The sequence below is a fragment of the Amblyomma maculatum genome, chromosome 2 (assembly GCF_055883805.1).
Source record: "Amblyomma maculatum isolate TAMU_Amacu chromosome 2, ASM5588380v1, whole genome shotgun sequence".
Classification (NCBI taxonomy): domain Eukaryota; kingdom Metazoa; phylum Arthropoda; class Arachnida; order Ixodida; family Ixodidae; genus Amblyomma; species Amblyomma maculatum.
Window position 1 is genome coordinate 149,809,981 of NC_139345.1, and position 21,681 is coordinate 149,831,661.

The following is a 21,681-nucleotide window of genomic DNA, read 5'->3' on the forward strand; positions in this document are numbered from 1 at the left end:
CTATCTCTGGCACATACCGCGTGCGATCTCTTGTGTATTTGATAGACAATGCAGCACCAGAAGTCATCAGATACGTTCTCAAAAATTCTTCCTTACTGTATGACATACGTTTGGACACGAAACAAAACAGTGGCGACGAATATCTGGTTCTTTCTTCTGTAAGTCGATGTTGGTGCCCTTTGTGATGAGATGGAGTGTCCGAGCCGAGCGTAAACTTAGGGGGTCGCTCAAGCTTTCCTGTAAAAGTAGACGCGAAGCAACTTTAACACTGCCTTTTTATTCCGCGAATACGTTTATATTTTTCTTAAAGTTCGTTTTTGGAAAACGAAGGTGGTCACCTGCACTTTTCACAGTGCATATACTGTTGCTTCGAATCCCTATCGCAACCTAGTCTCCACCTCGGCTAAATATGAACGCTAAATCAGAAGCGGAATGGCATCATAATACCCTCAATTCTACGCAAATTGTATGCAAACCGCTGTGTGTATTTTCTGCGACACAATTTTTCCTAATATTTGGTTACATCGACGTCGCCGGCTTTTCGGCAAAACGAGCTGCATACGCTTCGCGTAAAGGTGAAAAGAATATTAATGACATGCTTCGCAGGAGTCCCCATGAATCTTTTCTGAGTGCTAGCCGTGATGTACCAAGCCTTCCGAGTGTGATAGAGTCCCTCAGCCCAGTTGGACCCCTCATGAGCGATGTTACTGAGGTCATTTTGTCGTAGATCTTTACTTGGAAATGGAGGTAAAACAGGTGCCACTTTAACAGCTGGTTGTTTTCGCTCATTGCCAGCTAATAATAATGCAAAGCACTGGTCACTTGGTTTAATCTTGATATTTATTTTTCGTTGCTTCATCAGCCCACTAACGGCGCTCTAGGAATGCAGCGGAGCTTATGAATGCCCCGTCGCATGAGGAATCTGTCCCTGATGCTGGAGTCCGCCCTTTGACCTTCTTCCGGAAGCACAATAAACTTTTGTAAGATGGAAGTCAAGTAAAGGTAGATCTCAACCGAAGCGAAGTTTTCAGCGGGACACATTCTCTTTCCTGTGAGAAGAAAAAAAACCCAACAAGATAAGCTTATCACTGCATGCCCCCGCAGCCATTTTAAGGCTGCAAATGTCTCGCGTTCGGAAAAACACTATATACTATGGACAATGCAAGACCGTTACTGTACAATATTCTGCAACTTTATCGGCGCCATTTTGAAGAATTCTTCCGCCTCTAGCACAGCACTGTAACCACACAGAAAGCTACCGCATTGATGTTCCTTTTGTTGTGTAGTACGTCGTACAGTCGTGCTTATTTTCCTTGGCCCCGCATGACGAGAAGCCAGAGCCGTCTGGGATGACACTGAACAAACGAAAGACGCGAACGCCAATTTTCCGGCGAAGGGTAATGATGGCGCTATCTATCATCATTAGGAAAACATGCCACACTTTGCTGAGCGTTCTAAAATCGCGCCGTTTTTTTTTTTCAGTTATTCCAGATGGCGTCACAACTGCATTGTGCAGGAATTCTGCGTTGGCGTCTTTTGCTGCTCAGTGTCGTCACAGGCGGTTCTGGATTTTATCACGCGCGGCCGAACGATGTAACTACAGTGGTCGAGCTTGCTATGTAATAAAAATGTCCACAACGCGAAAGCGTTGTACGTTGTTTCAGCTGAAATGATCATTCGGTATAGGCGGGAGATTTTTTCAGAACGGTTTCGACAAAGTTGAACACTGCAGAATTATTCTTTAAAATAAACGCTGGGTGAAAGTGGCTATGGCAAATAAAATAACTTTGACTGCTTACAGCATAATACAAATGCGTGCGAGAAGCAGAAAACATGAAACAAATTCACATATAATTACCCTGGGTGTTTTTCCGATCCTAAATACTTTGAGGAAGTCCCCAAAGGATCAGAAGCGGTGCAACGCTTCTCAGTTACGCACGTACATAAAGGAGAAGAGTGTCCCATCCAAAATAAATATTTATCTTGAGATAAAGAGATAAAGTTGATTTAAGCAATTTTGAACTTTGGATATAAATTTTTATTCATTACCCTAGTTTGTATCTCGAAACATTGTTAAAAAATTGTTTTTATTGACACATACAACTCAGGCTCACCCTTCATGGACATCTGAAATAAGCCAAAAGCGCAGAAAGGCATTAAGATTTTCAAATTTCATTCAAAACACTAACCTACTGAAAACGGGATAATTCTTTGGGCTTTTTCCCCCGCCAGCGTACCGTCTCCGTTTAGGAACCGGCTTGGGTTAAAATTTTCCGGTTCGTTCCAATAATCGGGGCTGTGGTGAACACCCCAAACGTTGGCGATGACAGTGGTGTCTCGAGGGATGAAGTATTCCCCTATAACGACGTCTTGGCAGGCACTACAAAAGAAATCAGTAAACCATATTCACTCTTGTGCCCGCTTCATTGATAGGCTGCAGGGCACCCAGTGAAATATTGGCCAAATGCAACTTGATTTCCTTTTCGCATTGCTCTTCTTCCTTTATGTCGTGTTGCTAAACCTCCACCGAGGCAGTTAATGTTTTCTAGTAAATTTCAGCGATGTTTTTCAGGCAGCCATAGCGTGCTAACTCTACTCTACATGTGACCATATTCTGTGAAACCAAATGTTCTAACTGTATAATTACACCATACGTCTTCTCGTCACATCATCTTGCGGTATGTCTCGTGGCCAATAGATTAAACCAAGCTTGTTCCCTGCTGCTGACGTCCACCACAACAGAAGATACCAAATGAGTGCAACGCCGGCTTTCACACAGGGGAGCTTTATTCATGCAAAAAGGAGGGATTTGTACGTGTGGGTGACTTTTGTGGTTCCCACAGCGTGGAATTGTTTCAAATAAATCAGATATTATTCGTACAAATCGCAATGCTAGCGTTCGCCTCAACATCTATGAAGCTTTCAGTACTCACTAAACCATGAATGAGTGCAAATTGAGCCATGGCTTGTACGGCTAGATACAACCGTACCCTCAAAAACGCCGCCGCATCTTAAATTATCTTTGCTGGTGCATCAGTTGATCGCAGTGTCAATACGTTTGCTATGAAGTGCTGAATGTTTCTGCCGAACACTAAAGCGCAGTGCAACAGTTTTCCTAGTAAGAGCGCTACATTAAATGCCAGACCTTTCTGTAAAAAACTTCAGTACCATGAATTTTATTGACCTCAAGATAGTGCCTTATTCACAACAGAGGCAGTTAGCTTGAGAACAACATCGAAGTGTACGGTTTAACTGGAAACAATTAAGACATCAAGAAACCTTCTTAAATATTCAACCACTGGCCTCCGGGAGTACCAATGTTTAAAGCCGGTCATACGATTTTAGGTATATTTAAAGTACTTTGGGGATTATTTGCTAACGGCTACTATATGCTGCTGAGTTGTGGTCCCGCTATCCTTAAAGGGACACTGCCGCGGTATTCAAATGTACCAATACTATATACTTTTGAAGTAGATTATTTGTTGATCATGCCTGTGCAGGTATTTGTTTTTATTATGCATTAAAAATCTGCGCAATCGTCGAATGAAAGCGCGCGATTCAAATTTTTCGTGCCCCGCGCCACAGCTACAGAGAAGGAAAGCGGAGGGAGAAATCTCAAAATCTCGTCATGCGACGTCTTGGTCAATCACGGGCGGCGGCGCGACCCGCGGTGGGCCCCGACGCTCGGGCTTCGTATTTCTGCTTTCTTCTGCCTAATTTTAATTTGACATTCGAACTCGCAGCATGAATAACTATGGCTTTGTGCTGAAAACCTAACTTTTGCAAAAGGTGCTGCAGTGTCCCTTTAATCAGTCATTTTGCTCAAGAAAATAGTACCAGCATCACTCCTCAATATCTGGTCTAGGTAATACTTTATTAACCATCACGAGAACTATTTGCGGCATATCACCTTAAATTGCAATCTTGCAATAAGGCACGTGACCTAGCTAACTCTCGTAATATTCAAGGATTAGTTCGTTTACGAGACGTTATCGACTTCTATGACTGCATTTCTATTACCATGATGGCGGTTTCTTTTATAGAATTCTACTCATCAAGGTAATGTCCCCAAATCATTTTAATGAGAGAAGTACAATGGCATAACTTTTTATCTAAATATTGTCGAAGTGAAACCATTTTAGGCTCATTTTTTGTAAGTAGAGTCGAATTATATGGTGCCTGATTGATTTCACGCAATTTCAACCTTCCTCATTTATCCACATAGCCTTTGAATTTTGAACGCTATCTCTCTTAACTAATCCCATTCTAGAATATTTCATCCAGAATACAACAGCACAATTCATACTTGTAGTTATTGCTATTGAAATCTAGAACGTTTACGTAAATTGTATGCTTAGCAACTTGTGTGCGCTGAGCGCTACTACAATAAGAAGGAAGAGCGCACAATTCTACATGCCAATAAAATACGCTAAAGCAACTGGTAAGTACTTCTACTCATATGACAGCACTGAAAACGTTGCTGCCTTTTCACATATGTTCGAACGCACTTTTTTATGATTTTTGGCGTGCTACGAAAGGATGTACATACATGACGAAAATATACAAAACAGCGAACGTCATTAAGCAGGAATGTGCGGGATGGTCGACAAATATAGCGAGGTTATCAGTGCCAGCGAGTGTATAAGGCTTGCGAGTGGAATAAGTTCGATAATTATTCAGCATGAGATGTCCATAGGCAGAGAGAACGAGTGGCAGGTTCACAATACCTATTGTATCACGGTAATTGGTTTTGCTTTAAAATATGATCACGTACGTCACATTTTTTGCAAAACATTTTGCGCTTACATCTCCTTTCGCAGGCGGGACAGTCTCTGAATGTTTCTCTCTCACCTAGCTTGCTTATTTTGCTTCAACTTTCTTGCACTGATCTTATGAGACAGAAAAGGCTGGCGGTACCTGCTATGCAGAGAGAGCTTACCATGGCATGGTGGATTCGCTCCTGCAATGAGCTCAGCAAATGTAATGCAGCTAAATTGTATACCTTCTTTAAAATCTTCATAAAACACCCACCACATTGGCCAAGATGTGTTTAGTCCGGTAAAAGTATTTTGAATTCTTTGAGAAGAAGCACAAGACAACCTGTGCAAGGGAATAAAGAAAGTTGGCCAGTCTGTGCGAAAAGCATAAAAAAAGTGCTCGCGATGTGCTTCGTAGCATTTTTGGCATGGCTTTTGTTGCGCCTTTCGTGAGCAGCTATGCAAACTAGGGCTAGCTTATGAGCCATGGCATTAGCTTCGGTCGTTCTGCGGAGTGGTGTAAACAAGTTTCCGGAAGATGGCGCCATTAGTTATGATTGACTTCTAATGGCGCATTCCAAGCGGCAATCCGGAGCAGATGTCTTGCTCGGCCACGCTTGTTTCAATGTAGCTGTTTAGATTCAGTCCTGGATGTGGAGCCCGATGTCATAGTCCCTAGGCGGCCTATACTGCCTAGATTTTCTGGCTATGCGACCAAAGTAAAGAACCGAACCACATCAGCTCACTGCGCAGCAGAATATAGTCCCTTCGTAAATTGCGTGTATCCGGCGCTGGAATAAGGCACTATTACGGAAATATTAACGTGTATTGTTATATCACGATTGGGCTGAAAAACGACCATGTGCAACAGTGTGTAGTGCATATTCAAATCAGTACAGTACTCTGAGCGAAGAGGATGGTTGCGCCATCGGTCGTTAATCCCCTGAAAATTACATCGACTCCTTCTGCTGCGTCTAATTACCGTTTTCTGTACGATTTCACAATGTCCTTGTTTCGTTAACGTACGTAGTGCGTGATATTCTTTTAGCGCGAATTACATTCACTTAGACGCCTTACATACTGAAAAGAAAGTCATCCCTGCCTCATTGGCGGTTTGTAAATTATTATTTCAAGAAGGTTGAACTGCAACCGTAACCGTAAATGATGTCAGATATGCCAGAACTACATCATGTACTAAAATCATAACGTAAGCTCCGCCCCGTAACCTTGGCTGCATAGCCAGAAACAATTTTTCCGGAAATCGTTTTACCGCTGACTCAGAGTGCTGGTATGTGTCACCAACTGACAAATGCAGTGAGATACGGTTTGAAACTAAGCTTTCCTAGAGCCATCTAGCTGTCTGATCGCCGGTATCTAGCCTGAAACCGGAGATCAGGCAGCTAGATGAAATGACAGGTAAGGACACTGTATCGTGACATATCTGCCGGGTTTACCACAAATGTGTATTGGAACGAATAGGAAGCCTCGATTCGACCACCGCAGATATTTGGAATGGCACGTATGTACCAGAGCTCTTTAATACTGACACTTCCGAAATTTTCCATGATCCCATGTATAAAAATACGATTCCGATTGGTCAAAATATGCTGTTTACTGACAGCGGCGGTGCCTGCGCTAATAAATTAAACTGTGTCTAAGGTGCAAACGTTAAGATTGCGTTTAAAGCAATGCAGAACCACTTTGCAAATAAGATACGTTGGAGGGGTCGAGTAGAACCATTATTTGACGCAACAGCTTTACAGATAATTACGAAGAAGAAGAAAGAAAAAGAGCGAGTTTCAGAAGGCCCTGACGACAATCTCAGCTAGCATTTATTGACCGTTTCTCGATAGCGGCACAATCCAAAAGTACCCCAAAATGCCTGCTAACACTAGTTACGCTTCGAAGCAGAGTTTCCTGGCTGACATGATTAAAAAGCTGAGGTTTTGTCCAAATCGGTTTGATTAAGGGTGAACGTTACCGCCTAGGCACTGCAAAGGGTAACAGTGGATGCCAGCGGTGAGTCTCCCATATGGTGGCCATCGTGTACGGCGTCGAATGACGGTCCTTCCAGTTCGGCTGGCGCTCCCTGCCCATCACGGCGTCGATCTCGCGATGAATGCGGGCTTGGACGGTGTCCGCGTTGTCGGCCAGCACCAGAAGCAGCCGCATAAGAACAGGAGACACCGTGTTCGAGCCAGCCAGCATGAAGCTTCCCGCGTTGCCCACAAGAGAAGACACTGTGAAAGGAACCCACGAAAGCAGCTTTAGGGTGTGCATTGTAGCTTAGTGCTGTCGTTATTGACATTTTGCCAACTAAAGTTGAATTTATGACGCGGTTCCATGCTATTGCTTCTGAAAACAAAAGCATTAGCATAGAACCCTTTAGAAGCTGCAACAAGTGCTGTTGACTACTACATGAACTTATGTATTTGCAGTTTATCCCCCGAGTTGATTAGCAAGGCGATGTCATCAGCAAATCGTAGATTACTGTGGTAATCAACATCTAGCCTTATCCCTAACTGCTCCCATTCCAATCCTCTGAATACTTCCTCTAAGCAAGCTGTGAATAGTACTGGGGAGATTGTGTCTCCTTGCCTAACACCCTTCTTTGTGGGAATTTTGTTACTTTCTTAATGCAGAACTATGGTTGCTGTGCAGCCACTATATATATCTTCCAGCACTTTCACGTACGGCTCGTCTACCCCTGATTTCGCAATGCATGTAGAGAATTTTCTAGCAGGAGCAGGAGAAACTCCTGAAGCATTCACTTCCTGTGCCTTTGGCTCTGTACTGTCAACCCCATACGGACTAAATTATCTCAGCGTATGTAATGTACAACATCGCTTCGGTGTCTCAAAAGTGATGACGTAGAACAACAGAGAACGAGAACGTAAGCAGGAAGTCGTTACAAGCCGATAGAGCTTGAGCTCCAAGCGTAAAGCTGCCGCGCAGATTACCTTCTAGATTTCGACCTTTGCCTCACAGAGGCTTTGTTTCGCACGTTGTGTTCCAATCGCGATTACTCACTGGGAATGCACATATGAACAGAGTAGAGCTTTGAACAGCCATCGTTGCCATTCTTTGCCGTCTTCATCATGCGAACTCTTTTTTCTTGAAAAAAAATTGTCTCATTTTACCGGGCCAGCTTCAATCTTTTTTGAAAGTGGCATGCCATTTACTGGGGTCGACATTTTCAGCAAGCACCTATTACTTTGAGGTAATAAGCACTTGAAGGGTCGCACATAAAATACTATTCTGTGCACAGCTTTCGAGACGGATATAATCAATTAGTGCATTAAGAGTGAAATTTGGGTGGCATTTGTTCATGTTGTTATAGGAGAGGAACACTGGACACGAAGGCAGCACCCGACATAAGCCCTCATTTATACCAGCAAACTTATGTTAGATGTTCATTTCATCGTGAACAAAAGTCGACAAAAAATAGAACTCCTGTTTAGCCAAGATACAGGGTTGCGAATGCTGATTTGATTACAGTCGCTCGCTGTCTTGTATGCGCCATTGAAACCTACGTACATGTCTGATAGGCCATGAGAAGCACCACCTCCAGGTCCCCGTGTACTTGTCTCACTTCTATGCAACCGCACACAGCGACTGTGTTCAAACTAAAATGTACGATACTGTACATACCTGACATATTTGTCCTTACATTTGATATCTTTATTAGTGCATGTAATGGATAAATGTTTATGATATTGTTAGTGTTATTGTGAATATGATTGTTTCTAAAGTTTTATATGGTAACAATAGTCTTTTTGTGCTGAGGATTACGATGTTAGCAAACTGAGGAGCCCATTGACCATTCCTGAGATTCCGGTCAAATTTACAGAATGAATCATTGGATCGCGACATTCTCAGGGATTATTCCCCGCATACTATTACGGTGCGCAATATCGAAATGACGACGACGCGCTGGTGTGGTGTTGTGAAGAAAACGACGCTCAGGCGAAGCTGGGTTCGCTCTGGTGGTGTGTGCTTCGGACAGTTAACTGGCGTTAGCCGCTGTGTACGTTTCCCTTAACATTTGGTGGAGGTGCTGAGAAACGATCCCAGTACCTCTCGTAGGAGAATTCAAGGATTACAAGGAGAATTTAGAGATTGTGACTGGGGAAATCCGAGGATACAACTTAATGTGGAAATATCCTGGCAATCAGCGAGTGGATTTTAATACTATATTGCTAACTCAGGGGACGCATTTCATTGCCTAATTGAAGACTTAACTAAGCAAAGCCGAAAAGCGGGGATTATTGATTATTGTGCGGAGAAGAAAAATAACGTTCAACAGCCTCAGAAGGGACCCCTAGTTTACAAGAGGCAGTGAAGGACTGTTTCTTGGCTCCCAACCATTGGAGGTGGGGGACTGTAATAGTCTTGGAGTGCATTTTTCAAAGCATCTTGCCTGGAATGAACACGTTGACTATCTCCAATGGAAACTTTCATCTGCCATCAATGTCATTGCTCTTGTGCGGCGCACTCTCGCTGCCAATGTGAAAAACAGTCTTTACAGTGCTTTATTGTTATCGGTCATGCAGTACTGCAGCATGGTGCGGGGTACAACTGGTGTGACCAATTTGTGCAGGTTACATTTACTGCGGAAAAGAGCCGTGCGTTATGTTGTTGATGTTTATTGTACTTTCTCCAAGAAGCCTCTTTTTCCAAAATATGATATTTTTCCTGCATTTTGCTTGTACAATTATAGGTTGATGGTACATTATAAAGAGTTTGTTAAATGTCACAGGGATTATGCAATTCGTCTTGCTAAAAAGCAAGTGAATGCAAGCGCTCGTCAAACCAGATACAAAGAAATGTGGCTCGCGCTCATCCCTAGCACATCTTACGATGATCAATCTTTGTCCTACACGCTACCCTGGCTGCTAACTTACTAAACCGGCGAGAGTTTCATCCTACCTATCACCAAAAGGCTATTGTCAAATCTTTTGCCAACCTGCTTTTTTGCTGAACTAAAATATTGGATTATATTTCTTGCGCGTTCTTATAGACATCTATTTTATTATTATTATTATTTTCATTTATTTGTATTTCTTATGTTTGCCATGCCCCTTGCAGTGTGTATTGTTTTATGCTTTTTGCTGCTTATCTATTTTTGTAAATTTGATGTATGACTGGCCTTCATCTTGCTGTTTGCTGACTTGTAAGGGGTCGGTACCTCGTCAAGCCCCGTACTCCTCCTTTTCAAAGGAAATAAAGACGTGAAGTAGTAAGATATCAAAAAGACCTAAAGCAGGTGGAAACCGCAGATGCGGGCAACGAAAGTTATTAACTAGATGAATAGGATTGCTATGACCTGCATGTGCTAGGTTCCCTCAGATCTTCAATGGAAGAGTAGCGATAGGGCTCAGGAGAAAAGTATATCATAACTAAATTTGGCCGGTGTACAACAATTGTGTAGGAACACGGATGATTACGGAAATGCTTGAACTGAGGTAGAAGAGAGCGAAGAGAGTTACAAAAATCATGCGGATCTCAAGATGATAAGTGTAATCACGAGGGAAAAATAGCAGGAGGGATGAGAATACAAACGCGATTTGATACTATTGTAGTCAAAGTCAAGAAGAAGAAATGGGCATCAACAAGACATGTAATGGGAAGGGAGGATAAGCGAAGGTTCCTGTAAGTAGTATACTGTATTCAGAGAAGACACTTATTGGAGGGGTGGCTGAGAGGTGTGCGGGCAATCGACACTAACTGTACTCTAGGAATAACTTGCACTCTCCACATCTGTAGGGGAGAGAAGGGTGAAACAGAAAAGTGGGGCTGGTGTGGGTGGTTACAATGGAAGGTGGAGGTCAAGTCATCCAATGCTAACCAGTTCTGACGATTAACCCACTATTTGGTGGCATTAGCTCTCCGAGCACGAAATATCAATACTAACACTCTGTCGTCGCATAGAGATCAATAAGTGACCTCGTAGTATTTACAACCGTGGGTGCCCGTTCTTTTTGTGGTAGCTGCGTCGTAACTAGTGGGTAGTTATGTGGTGACCCACAAAGCCTCGCTATCACAGCTGGCGCTTGAAATCGTAGAGCACACCATTCTCGTTGACCACCCGCAACCCGTTATAGTCATCAGGAGTAAAGGCATCTCGGACAGTACGATGATTCGCAGCGTTGAGAATTTAAGGGACCCTAAAGGCAAATCCTGAATGCACTCGCAATTTTGAATGCATCTTGAATGCATTCGAGAATAAGAAGAACAAAAAAGGTGGCTTCGAACTATACTCCAGTCCCCGATCAAAAACACAGCGCTGATACATTCCACCACAAAGCCTTCGAGAGGCAGCGCGTTCCATTCCTCTCGCATTCGTTGACATCAAATTTTACTGACTTGCCGCAGGCTGTCGCAGCTCGGCCGAACGCTGTGAAAGTAGGTATAGAATTCGTCTACATAAAAATTTGCACAGTAGGGGCTAGAGAACAGGGATTGTACCATTGTCAGAAGAGGTGATGCGTGCTCCTCGCCCAAGCCACTGACGACAAAGAATCCATGCATCGTAACATAAAGGAAAGGTTAATAGCTCAACGAGACACTCACAAATAGGCACAAATAGACACACAGGACCAACTAGCCCCGCAATCAGTTTTAATCCATGCATCCTTTGACTTAAAAAGCAGCTCTCAAATTTTTCATTGCAGTGCGTCGTAATCATCGTCCGATAAGTTCTTGTAAACCCCTCAGACGGCAACATTATAGTTAAGATCACAGAGCCAAAATACCTATTTCCATCCTTTCAGCGATAGATTATTAGTGTGTATGTAGAGTAGAGATCTTGTACTCACAGCGCAGCATTCGTTTTCTTTTCAGTAATCGGGCAACCCAACACAGACCTTTTATTAGCAATACTACCTCAGCAGGGGTGACGGAGTGAATACCGAAAGCAACCGTTAGCGGCGGTGGCATATATGTGCACGAGTCAGACTGAAAGCTCGCAGGGATCTAGTGAATACAGCTGACACAAGACCTGGTTAATTGCAGGGATAAGGAAGAGACCTTTGACCTCTAGATGATGTAATCAGGCTAGTGATGATGACTACGTCTGAAATATTTATAATAGAAGTCACGTTTTTGGCATCTCTTGTCTTCCTTTTCTTGTGCCTGTGTTCCAATTACATCATTTATTATGTGACCACTGCTCCAGGACAGTTCCAACTTATTTGCAGTTAATTTGTCCAACAATGTGCTAGCGATAGTATCTGAAGAGAGGAGTTTTACTTTCAGCTCATCATTAGAGGGCAGCAATCTATCACGTGAAAGAACTGCGTATATTTAGTCACAATTGCCAATTCAATGACGCCAAAAATTTGGGTTTCCTACACAGCATTCAAAGGGGTAAACAATCTCGGACTAGCTTCCACGCTACCATTGATCGATGGCAGTCAAGACTACCGGAATAGAGCCTTGATTCCATCCTATTGTCACGTGTTTGCCAAATTAGCAACGTTCTTTCCGAAGAGGCGACGTCTACAGTAAAGGGTGTCGTGAGCGCTGTTCTATTACGCCGTTTCACAGGTTTTTCTATGAAGCGGCTTGCGGCTGGCAGTGAATTCGAGCGGTTCACTTTATTCGAGGTTATTAAACGTTTATTTTAAATGTTGTTTAAGTTTGATGCACTGTGAAATACACCCATAAAATTTGGTCAACAACCTTTTTCATCTCTACTTTGATTTCCTCGAGCGATTCGCAAAGATTATGGCAGAAAGCTCACTTGTGGGCTCAGGAGTTTCACTAATGCTTCGTACAGGATATTGTGCACATTAGTAGAACGTTTCCTCAAAAGTTTGGTTTACTACAACGCATTTCTCCTGAAGCGGTTAGCTTGCGAATAGTAGCCATTATGTTTGAAGTTACACGAGTGTGGGCTTATGTTATACCTGCATTTTTGGCCTCAGGTTTCTATAAGCGGTTCGAAGGGTAAGAAGAGGGGTTAGCGTGTTAGAGTCGGGCACACAGTTATAACTAGTTATTTGCATCTACCCTTCGCTATTATCGACTACACTTCATTGGTGGCCGCAAACAGGCAGACAGTTTAGCAATAACATACATTTTGTTGCAGGCGAGGCCAAATTTGGCCGAGCGGTATTATTAGCTGAACAACAGTCATACGTGCACAGATAGCGCCGAGCAGTTTCGCAATATACTTAATAAAATTATTGGACACCTTCGAGCTGTATTCATTTCAGAGGACGCACCTAATACTGGCGCAACCACTTTCCCGTTTCTGCAAAACGGAACCGTGTGGCTCTTGGCTGTTATCATTCTATAAAGGGACTCTGCGATTCCTCTGTTCACGGTCACGAAAGCGGGGCTCTTTTTGGGAAAATCTCTTCGTTATGCTGCCGTCACCAAAGATCTTCTTGCAAAATCTAAAAGGTGAAAGGAATAAAAACTGCACTGAACATCGTTATAGGTATATATGGCTCACTTGTGTAGATTGTATTATTAGGGGCCTCTTCTGCCTCGCAGCATTTTTTCAGGTAGGCGTCCATGAAATCGCGATCTTCTCCGTCTGTAAATGTTTCCAGGTGATCAGGAAGATGGCGACTAGAAAGCAAAGAAACATGCATTCCCTTGAGTAACAAGAAAATAATGACACTTGTACTCGGCGCAAGCATATACAGGTTGTTTCAGCTTAACTTGAGCCAGCCACTAAAACATTGGGGGTATACTTAAGCACCTCCTTTAAAGGTTTGATGCGATAGTGTTAATGGCTCCCGTTCGCCAGCACACTTTGCGGATTCTCGTTCGCTTTCGTTCATTTTACAAATCGTTTGTCCAGTAGGCTTTTATTTGTGCCTACTTATATACGCTGTTACCTGACAAACTTCTGAATCCCCTTGACGGCCACCAGCAGGGTAGCCGCTCGGGTAAACGGCAGCCACCTGGCTAGCGTCGTGGCAAAAGCGGGTAGCGAATCCAGTGCACTTGTGTCGCGACTGGCCGTGAACTCCTCCAGCAGGGCTTCATGCAGGCTGCTATGCTCGACATTGCCGAACGAGTAGCGCCGGCCGAAGATAAAGAGGCCCACGTTGTCCGATGCACTGGCGAGTAGGAGCTCGCCCAGTTCGATAGGTTTCCCTTTTGCCAGAGCGATCCGATGGACGAGCCGTTCACATCCTTCCTGCGACGGCATATATGTTGTGCACTTGTTTTTCCTACGCCACCTGTTATTCAAAGGGATTTCTTTCTATAAGGAGCTAGGAATAAAGGCTACCGCTATATCCGTATCGGCCTCTTTCATTTCGGTTTATAAGGCACTTTACCGACACACCTAGCGCGGAGCTCAGTACATTGAAGTGCTCAATACGCATGCGGACGCCCATATTCACAATCGATGAGTGCTTATAGCGGGAAATAATCTGTAGTCCCCGCATCCTAAATAAATGCTATTCTGTAGAAGCCTTACTCATAGGTCTTCGTGGCGTCGGTATTTATTTGCCAAGAAATGGCATTAGAAGCTGTTGACACCTTCCCTTTCAGTTTTGTGTCCTCCTGCCCACCTCTGGCAGAAGACTACTGAAGTGACGCTGATGTCATAGCTCCTTATACATGTTTATAGCCATCCCCGTCATTGTTTTCGGTCAAAGCAGCTGCAAAGCCTAGCCACCACTTCTCCCCATTTTTGCTTCGTTTTCAGTAGCTCGAATGTTAATGACATGCAAAACTTGAGTTGTGCCGTCAGCTTTACGTGGACTGGCGGTGCTCTGTGGATTTCCTTGTTAGTACATAATCTTCACGCGCTGAACTTCCCACGCCCCCCATACTAACGCTTGGAAAATACTTTTGTACCATGATATTACAAAGCTATTAGAGACAGCACGTCGAAATGCCGAATGGCTGTCCCCCACGTTGATCTTCATGTCAGAGCTCCCCGAGAGAATTTTGGGGAATCTGTCTGACATATAATTGATGTTTTGAACACTCAGACTTGTGTACGGGAACTTATCAGTGTATAGACGATGTGCTCAATTTAAACCGTTTTATAGTGACATCTGTTGCCTGTTTGCTAGCTCACGTTTTGACTGTTAGGTCAGTCGGTATTTTTCTGAGCTAAAGACATAGAAGCAAAAACATTCCTTGTTACTATAGTGGCCTGCATTCCTGCCTGTCTTGCAGGAGACCGAGGTTCGATTCTCCGATGGGAAGTTTCTTTCCCTCTTTCACTTTTTTCCTCTTAGAAAATAAATGGCACGCTCTTCTTTTATTTATTGCTTGGGGAAAAAGACGACGCCTGTTTGAGTCTCGTATACGTGTATCAGCAAAAAGGAGCCAAGCACGCAACATCGGTTCCTTTGTCAAAGGAGCATCACATCTGCTGCGGGAGCTGCGGCGTGCCTGCCCGGTCTTCACCCGCGGCGCTGGAGATACTTGAGCTATAAAAATTGCGAAAATAAAGCACTAGGTGGAAAACTGTTTATTTTTACCCTCAATTTCTTCCGTTTGCAGCTCACCAACATTCGCAACAAGATAGCGTGGTTCTGTGGCAATGCAGGCCTACGATCGATGAAACCCCAACTTCCAGTACATCAAAAAGATATAATTTGTAGTGGCCTCTGATAGGATGATTGCAATCGATGTCAGCCTTCCCGCAAACTGATCTCTACAGGCGCATCTTTAGAAAACCAGGCAATGCATCCCTTCTAGAAAACAATACTTGTCATCTATTAATCACTACCCGCCGCTGGCCAAAATATCAGCTCTTAAAAACATACGTGGCACAGCAAAGTCGCTGTGCATTTTTATGTCAGAGTTATGACCGACAAGGCGCTCAGATTCTTCAGACGCCTTTCATAAACCATATGCTATTTACAGAGGAAAAAAAAGGCCACGGATGCTGACCCACAAATTTAAATATTTGCAACAACTCGTCTTTTTCAGTTCTGCTTTCCGAGCAGCTTCTTTCTTACACAGTGCAGAAACCAGTCATCTGGATTTCCGATAAGAAGAGGGGTTCTGGAGATTCTATTTCAATGCTCATCGTTGTATTTGCTCATAACTAATGCGGCAGCAGAAATTTTGCGTTTTGGTGGTGACTTACACTAAAAAATAATGGTTTACAGGTTTTGTTTCAAGTTATATAAGTATAAATATGAGAATTAAATTAGAATTCGCCCACGTCAAATGTAGAAAGTTTTGAAAAGAAAATGATTTCTTGCTATTTTGTCAGCCACCTAGGGACGTACTCAGTTTCTACCCTCCATCATGCTAACTCAGATTCTTTCAGGTACTATGACATGCTACTGATGCAGGTGGAAAACGATCCCTAGTACATATAACTAAGGCGTCTCTGATGGCATTAGATGACTGGGCACAAGCGTTCGAGCTAAAAGAGGTGTGAAAACAAACTTCTTTAGAACATTATTCTTTATGCATGGACCGTACACACGAAGCTCATAATCTTCATGCCATTGTGCTTTTTATATGCCTCTTCGTTAAATTCATTTGCGTTGCTGTTATCAGTCCTGACGACTGTACAATCAGAATGTACGATTGTCTTCTTGGTGCTTTCCCACTTTCACACATTTAGAATACCGCACAAATAATGGCAGCTCTCATGATTCTATGCTTGGCGCTTGTGCATAAAAAATCAATACAAGCAAGAAGTGCTATTTGTTCAGAATGACCGCCCAGAATACAAGTCCCTCTGTCGAAACGTTGGCTCGGCTAGCAAACTGAGGCTTCTCCTTTAATCTTGTTCAGTGCTCTTTCAACTCTGTAGCCATTTTATCCCGTTCTGCCCTGAGTCACGAAATATAGAGTATTTTGTCAACACCATCATATTATTCTCACTCAGAGCAAACCATAGACCCGACAAAAAGAAGAACAGTGGAGGCTGCATGGGCACTATCCTCACAGCTTATTTATCGAAACAAAGAAATGTTCGCTGACTTACGTAATTACCACGTTGCCTTACTCTGGGAGCAGGCAAGTTATATTGTTAATAATGAAAGCACGAACGTTGTTGATCATTGCTTCGATGCATATTGTACAAAATGCGTTTCGATTGCGCAAGAATGCTAGGCCAAAATTTAAAAATAATCGCTCTTCAAAACATTGGAGGGTTTTTGTTTTTTGTTTTTCCATCCCTTGCGCTGTGTGATAAAGACATAAAGTTTAATTCGCAACTAATATCTGTTAACTTCCAGCGTTTCCGCATCTCAGTTTCCTTCGAAGGTGGTACTCGGGCATATGAGCGAAAAGTTAATTATCTTTCACCTTTTCGCTGCAGATCACCTGTGAGTAGCTGCCGAATTTCACATTGCGAGTTCCTGTTTTTCGCCTGCTGGGTGATTCGCGCTAAATGAGAGAATTATAACGGCTAAAAACCAACTTTGCGCTCACGTAACTGCACATGTTGAGACAAACGTTTTAGAGTTCGCGCTTCGTTACATAGTGAATGCGGCGGAGAAAACTACAGGTTTGATGTTACGTCAGTGCTTTCATATTAGAAAACAATTTTGGCAACACTGCAGGAAAGTGGGGCTGCTTAGTTATCAACGAAATCCGTTCCCTGAACGCATTGCGGCCATGGCTGAATTGTTAGGAGGCATGACCCTTGAACCCGATCACGAGAACCGGGGTTGGATATAGGCCGTGGCGGTCACATTTTGATAAGAAAAAGCGAAGAGTAAGTAGCCTGCTCAATGTACATTTCCGGTGCACGTTAAGGAATACAAGGTGGTCGAAATTATCCAGAGCTCTCCACAGCGACTCCCCTCAATGCCTGAATTGGTTTGGCAAATCAAACAGTGTAAGCCATCAACCACTGCCCGAACAGATGCAGAAAAGGCTAACGTGGTTCATTATATCTATAATTTTTTATCGCGCTTAAAAACCTGAGTAATAGATTTGGTTTTTTCCGGTGCTCGAAAATGCGAAAAACTGTTGTAGGTGTACTCTCTTGAGGTCATACCAAAAGCCGTGGACTTGTTCTTTTTTGTCAGTGTTTGCTTTCGGTTGAAATACAAGCTTCTGTTCGCATTCAACCCAGGCCAGCGATTCCTTTTTATCCCTTCTGGCTTTGCTTATCTATATCCTGGACACCTTTTTCTCGGCACGCACCGCGAAACTACGATATTTAGGCAACGATTTTGCAGGAGCAGGCACTATTCATGTCTCCCATTGTCATTCGCAAATACCTACTGCGTTTTATTAAGCGAATAATTTTTGAGGCATGCGCACGAATTCCAATAAGAAGATATTTGGCCGGAAGCAAATGACGGTGCAAGTGCAATCTAACTCTGAACAAAGTTGCAAACGTGGGGACCTCCACGACATCCAGCGCACAAATGTATTAGGCACGGCAGTAACACTACGATACTCACAGCGAAGGCTTCATACATGGCAGTTTTCCCAAATCCCAAGTTGCGAAGAGCTTTGACAGAGAAGCGGCGATTGTCCGCCCAGAGTTTTCCGCCGTACCTCGCAAAACCTGCATATGGGTAGGTCTATTTGTCACTAGTGCGCAAGAACATGGCTGCCATCGTTCTTTATGTAACATAAGCGTTAGATTTCACTTTCGTGGCTACTAGAAGTGTAGCCATTGTCACTTTTAATTAAGGTATTTAGTTTTGTAATTCTGGCCTGGGCCACAAATATATATATATATATATATATATATATATCTATATATATATATATATATATATATATATATATATATATATATATATATATATATAACGAAAATTTAAGACGGGATGTTTAACTACACTTTCATGCACAGGATAAGCGATGAGCCGCAATGGAATCATTTCAAGCAATGGGTCCGGGTTTAGCACGTGATATACAAGTATGTATGTATGTATGTATGTATGTATGTATGTATGTATGTATGTATGTATGTATGTATGTATGTATGTATGTATGTATATATTTATATATATATATATATATATATATAAATATATATATATATATATATATATATATATATATATATATATATATATATATATATATATATATATATATATATATATATATATATATATATATATATATATATATATATATATATATATATATATATATATATAATGTCAGGCGCCTTCGCAGAACGTCGGCGGAAGGTGAAGAACGGTCGGGTAGATCGGTAAAGAAGAAAGAAGAAGGGCAGAGGAACGTTTGTACGCTTCGCCGCAGTCCTGTTTAGACTGATCACTGTAAATAAACCCCCCGTACGTACAAAGAACGTAACATCTTGGTGGAGGTGCTGGGTACGACCACGCAGCGTTTCATCTGCTGAAGAAGCCGTAGACTTGCTGGCTTACCACCAATGCCATCAGACATGACTGAAGACGGCAGTACCGAGCAGCCAGGATCATCCACGGCGAACAACTGGCCCCATTATCGAGGGCCACGTACATTCTCTGGAAAAAAAAACCTGAGGAGGATGTTAATGAGTGAATGAAACTCTACGAAAGTGAGTAAATACAATTGCTGGAACGCCGCTACTAAGCTGGCCAACGTGGTGTTCTTCCTTGCCGCCCCTGCCTTAGACTAGTTCGATAATCACGAGGATGCATTAAGTACATGGGCTATCTTTACAAGCGAAATCAAGAAAAATTTTGGGGATGAACCTGCAAAGAGGAAGCGAGCTGAACAAACTTTGCTTCACCGGTCGCAAGTACCCGGAGAAACTTGTACTGCGTATATCGAAGCCATCTTAAAGCTATGCAAGCTCGTCAACCCCACTACGCTTGAAGAAGACAAAGTCGGCCACCTCCTGAAAGGAATAGCGGAAGATGTTTATAATTTTCTTATTAGCAAAGAGAACCTGAGAACCACCGCTGATGTTATAAAGCATTGTAGAACATTTGAGGCTCTCAAGCTGCGACGAATTACACCTAAATTCGGAAGACTGGTCAATGTCACCTCTGTAGCCAGTGTTGAAGCCTGTCGTTCAGTTTCAATGGCTGATGTGATACGAGAGATTGTAAGCGAGGAATTATCAAGATCCAGGGACACCGTCTGTGGTGAATAATATATGCGGCACAGTTGTGCACCGCAGGCAAATGTTACCGCCCTGTCCACTCCGTGGGTTCAACCTAGCGGCGCTTCGCATATGGACGATCAGCGCAGCGGTACTCAACGTTATGACCGCCAGCCGACGGAAAGGAAGCCCGCCTACTCTGAAAACGTGGTTCGTCAGCAGCGAGAGCCTCCCTACAACCAACTTTGTTAGTGAGGGCTCTTATGCTGATCGCTGGCGCCCTCAACCTGTGCGCTACAGGTGTGGCATTGCGGGACATATCGCTAGATATTGCCGCCGCCGTTTTCCAACTGTCCAAGACTACCGACCCCACGCGAACATTCACGGAGGGCTGCACAACGAACAACAGTGATCCCTTACTATGTCTAAGTGGGACTCATACCATTCGACATTATTGCGGAATTCATCTCCTGCCTCTGATCGTAGTGTGACGCCGCCACCCGAGCGCCCGCGCAGGTCACCTTCCCCTCGACGTCGTTCTTCCCCTACTCCTCAGGGAAAATAGGAGGCGCGGCCGATGGAGGTGAGGCCGCCGGCGAGTCGATGACGTCCATACCTCTACCCGTGTTTATGCTAAAGAACACATTTTTTTTGTTGATGGTGTGAAAACAATGGCTCTTGTGGACACTGGTGCTACAGTATCTGTTATGAGTTTGAGTTTTAAGAACCGTTTAGATAGAAAAGTAATGTTCAATGGTGACCGTGCAGTGTTATTCCGTGGTGTCGGTGGTGAACCTCTAGTTCCTCTTGGTGTGTGTGCTTCGGATGTTGATATTGGCGGCCTCAAGTTTAGAGTAGAATTTGCAGTGCTGCCTCGGTCAACGCATGATGTGAGTCTTGAGATCCATTTTCCACGAGAGGTTGGTGCAAGTTTAGACTGTGGTACGGGAGAGATTGCTTTGAATCCTTCACTACTTTCGGTTCTTGTGGACGACTCGACACTTGGTTTTGGAGTATTTGCTGTTTAAGAAGACACAATTGGGCCAGCGTTATATGCAGCATTCGTGCGGGTTTTCTCTATTCGCAAACAGTGCGAATCTTTTGAAGCTATAGTAGAACCTACGAGATTCACCTGCTCTATGAAGAGTATCCTTGTGCCTCGTTGCGTCGTTCCCGTGGCTAGAGGCCGCACTGAGCTGTGGACAGTGAACCACTCCGAAGAGCCAAGTGTGTTGCCTCGGGGCCTAAAACTCGCCCATTTTGAGGAAGGCATATCCGGTTCTGTCGCGGCGTTAAACAGCTCTGTCACTGAACAGCAGGTGCGAGCAGACATGGAGACCCAAGTTACGGCTATGATTAGTAAGTCCCTTTCTACAACTGAGCGTCGTATTCTAGTGGAACTACTACTGAAACACGTGACAGTGTTCGACTTTGCTAAGGATGACTCAGTGTCACTGCCTACCAGTCGTATTCATCACACGATCAATACGTCAGAAGCCCTATCGAGTCTGAGCAACTGAACGTAAGGTAATAGATGAGCAAGTTCAAGACATGCTAAAGCGCGGCATTATTCGAGAGTCCTGTAGTCCTTGGGCAGATCCAGTTATCCTTGTTAGAAAGAAAGATGGCATATGGAGGTTTTGTATTTGACTACTGCCATTTAAATACAGTCACGAAGAAAGGTGTCTACCCGCTTCCACGTATAGATGGTGCAAGTGACTGTCTGCACTCAGCTTCACGCTTTTCTTCTATTGACTTGTGATCCGGTTACTGGCAAATCCCCATGCACATTGCAGATAAAGAAAAAACAGCATTCGTAACACCAGATGTACTTTATGAATTTAATGTTATGCCTTTTGGATTATGTAATGCACCTTCCACATTCGAGCGATTCATGGATACAATTCTTCGTGGACTAAAGTGGCAAATTTGTTTATGTTATTTGGACGACGT

General features: G+C 43.4%; 1 protein-coding gene across 1 annotated transcript in view; it reads right to left on the reverse strand.

Annotated features, from left to right (window-relative positions):
* Positions 1–858: 858 nt before the first annotated feature.
* The window catches only part of LOC146200161 (cytochrome P450 2A3-like), a 43,759-nt gene continuing 22,936 nt past the window's right edge, over positions 859–21,681 (reverse strand). The window contains exons 3-8 of the mRNA XM_084592278.1: positions 18,119–18,225; positions 13,610–13,914; positions 13,219–13,337; positions 6,739–6,997; positions 2,190–2,380; positions 859–1,049 (exon numbers count right to left, since the gene is read on the reverse strand). Coding sequence (XP_084448404.1) covers positions 859–1,049; positions 2,190–2,380; positions 6,739–6,997; positions 13,219–13,337; positions 13,610–13,914; positions 18,119–18,225 — 1,172 coding nt within the window. The remainder of the gene's footprint in view (positions 1,050–2,189; positions 2,381–6,738; positions 6,998–13,218; positions 13,338–13,609; positions 13,915–18,118; positions 18,226–21,681) is intronic.